Raw genomic sequence first — 3,200 nt, forward strand, 5'->3', positions numbered from 1 at the left:
ACTTTTGCAAACTTCCTGCAAAGCTCCTACCGTACCACTAGAACTTTTAAAAAGTTTTGCGTAGTTTTCTTTCCTCCAGATCTATACAAGGTCCAATCCCCCACCCTCCCCACCCCCCCTCCCGGTTTTCTCTGTACAAAAATAGTCCCCCAAAAAGAAGTCCAGGATCTCTCATAAAAGTTTTCTTGTCGGCATCGCGGTTTTTGCGTGAGTTTGGATGGGATTGGTGTTCTCTTTTGCAGCTGTCATTTGCTGTGGGTGAAGAGATTTTTTTTTTTTCTTTTGAGCGTACCAGGTTATTCTCCATACTGTTTCTAACTCTCCTTTTTTGCACCCCTCCCATTTCCCTTGTTTTTCTTTGAAAGTTTCTCCCCTTTCCAGTTTGCTGTCCAGCCCTCACATGTGCGAGAGGGGCAGTGTGCCGTTAATGGCTGTGCCGGGCACCGGGCCGCTCTGGTAGTGCTGGGACATGTGAAGTCTGCTGGGGGCGGCGGGCTCCGGCACCTCGGCGCCGGGGAGGTACATGCTGATCATGTCCCGGAGGTCCCCGGCCTGGCAGGGCGCCCTGGAGTGGGAGGAAGAGGTAACCACAGGGGGGCTAGAACTGGCCTCGGACTTGACCACCGAGCCCATGGAGCCAAGCGCCATGCCAGGGGTGCCCTGCTGCGAGTAGGACATACTGTAGGTGGGCGAGCCGTTCATGTAGGTCTGCGAGCTGGTCATGGAGTTGTACTGCAGAGCGCTCACGTCGTAGCGGTGCATGGGCTGCATCTGCGCGGCGCCGTGCGCGTTGAGGCCCGGGTGCTGCGGATAGCCCAGCTGGTCCTGCATCATGCTGTAGCTGCCGTTGCTCCAGCCGTTCATGTGCGCGTAACTGTCCATGCGCTGATTCACGCCCGCGCCCAGGCCGGCGCCCACCCCAACCCCGCTCGCCATGCTGTTGCCGCCGGGGGCCAACAGCCCGCCAGGCAGCGTGTACTTATCCTTCTTCATGAGCGTCTTGGTTTTCCGCCGGGGCCGGTATTTATAATCCGGGTGCTCCTTCATGTGCAGCGCTCGCAGTCGCTTGGCCTCGTCGATGAACGGCCGCTTCTCCGTCTCCGACAAAAGTTTCCACTCCGCGCCCAGGCGCTTGCTGATCTCCGAGTTGTGCATCTTGGGGTTCTCCTGGGCCATCTTGCGCCGCTGCCCGCGGGACCACACCATGAAGGCGTTCATGGGCCGCTTAACGCGGTCCGGGCTGTTCTTCTGGTTGCCGCCCGCCGCCGCCGCGGTGGAGTTGCCGCCGCCGCCGCCGCCGCCCCCCGAAGTTTGCTGCGGGCCCGGCGGCTTCAGCTCCGTCTCCATCATGTTGTACATGCGGGCGCTGTGCGCGGGCCCGGCCCGCCGGCGGCCGCCGACCCTCGGCCCGGCCGGGACTTTGGGGGGCCCGCGGGCGGGGGGAGAGGAGGAGGGGAGGCGGGCGGGGGTGTCGGGAGCGCAGGGCTCCGCGAGAAAATCAGACGAAGAATAATTTGGGGGAAAAAAAGAGAGAGAAGCAAACTGGAATCACGATTTAAAAAAAAAAAAAAGAAATCGCTTCCCTCCTCCTCTGGCCGATCTTGCCGCTGCCGATGATTGTTGTTATTATTTTTTGGAAAGGCTTAAGCCTGGGGCTCAAACTTCTCTCCCTTTCTTTCTCTCTCCTCTTCTTTCTCTCAGTCCTAGTCTTAAAGAGGCAGCAAACTACTTTCCCCCTTTTGCAAACACTCTCTTCTCTGCCTTGACAACTCCTGATACTTTTTTGAACAAGTTAATAGACAACCATCCATGTGACGGGGGCTGTCAGGGAATAAATGGGTTTCTAGCGACCAATCAGCGCCCGGCGGCTCCTCCACTCGAGCCCAGCCTCGCCGCTGGGTTTTGCATGAAAGGGGGCGGGGCCTGCCGCGCCGCCGGCCGCGCGGGGGAGGCGGGGGGAGGGGGGGGAGGAGAGGAGGGGGAGGCGGCTCCCACAGCCAGCCTGCCAGCCACTGAGAAACCTTTGTATCCCCTCTCGCAGCAACAGGTCACACCACACGCCTTTTCGAAGGAAGTGGGTAAACAGCACTAAGACTATGTGGGTTTTTTTTTTTTCCCCCTCTTCAAACTTTAAATATAGATTTACTTTTTAGTGCAAGATCCTGAAATGAGGAAGGGGCACGGGAAGCAGCTAAGGTGTGGGGGTGGGGCAGGGCAGAGTGGGTGGCTCAGGGCGACTGTTGAACTAGTATTCCAGGAAACAGGCCTTGCAGGAGTTGGTGTGTCCTGGTTCTCCCGCTCATCCCACAGCAGTGCTCCTGACTCCAGCCCCCTAAGGTTTCTCACTAACCAGGCTCTTCCCTGGTCCCTCTTCCTTTGCTGGTGCCAGCACCCAGTCACCCACTTCTTACACTGTCCTGACAAGAAGTTAGGAGATCAAAACCTCTGTCCTCAAAACCCTTCTTGCTTCCACATTACTTGTTCTTTTTTTTTAAAATGAATCTTGCTCGCTGTGACCACATACTCGACTCTGGAGTTAAGGGCAGGCAGGGCCTTGGTAAGCAGTTGTTTCCCTGCCCAGTCCAGCTCTTTGGCCCAGGAAACTACAACCTGTTCTGTTATTCCCAGCCACATCTCCCACCAGTCTGTCACCGTTCACTTCCTGCAAAGGCGATGAGGGTACTCTTCCCTTCTCCCTACTTTTCTAAAGTCTCTCCCAGATAAGTATTTTGGGGGATGCTGCTTACAAATGCGGGCTGGGGGAAGACAAGAGAAGGACGTTCAAAAGTGCAGGCAGTGGGGGAGGGTCATTTCAACTTCCTGGCATCCCACGGCATTGTACAGAGGTGGCTTTTGGGCCGCACTCACAAACTCCCTCCCACGCAGAGTTCCCAGGACTCCAGCAGAACCAGCCCTGGCATTTCCCCGGCTGACTTCTACGGTGTTGGCAGCAAAGAGCTGGCCGCTAGGGTCAGGGGCTGCGCCACCAAGGGGCTCCAGGCCTGGGAGGCGGGGGGCGGTGCTCAGCAGGCACAGGTGCTGGTAGCACACGCAGGGGAAGGAGGCCCAGACTGAGGAAGCTGCAAGCCCAGCTAGGCTCAAGCTGGAGGAGGATGGGATGGGGGCGGGGGTACAGGCTCAGGAATCTTGCCCGCCCAGGACCCAAGAGGGTAATTTTAGCCGCTCTCCCATTGTCCCGA

The 3,200-nt window shown here is 57.8% G+C and overlaps 1 protein-coding gene across 1 annotated transcript; it reads right to left on the bottom strand.

Annotated features, from left to right (window-relative positions):
- Positions 1-396: 396 nt before the first annotated feature.
- Sox2 (SRY-box transcription factor 2) lies at positions 397-1,359 on the bottom strand. The gene has a single exon (XM_027942237.2). The coding sequence runs from the start codon at positions 1,357-1,359 to the stop codon at positions 397-399; it is 963 nt and encodes a 320-aa protein (XP_027798038.1).
- Between the last annotated feature and the right edge of the window lie 1,841 nt (positions 1,360-3,200).

The sequence above is a fragment of the Marmota flaviventris genome, chromosome 8, assembly GCF_047511675.1.
Source record: "Marmota flaviventris isolate mMarFla1 chromosome 8, mMarFla1.hap1, whole genome shotgun sequence".
Classification (NCBI taxonomy): Eukaryota; Metazoa; Chordata; class Mammalia; order Rodentia; family Sciuridae; genus Marmota; species Marmota flaviventris.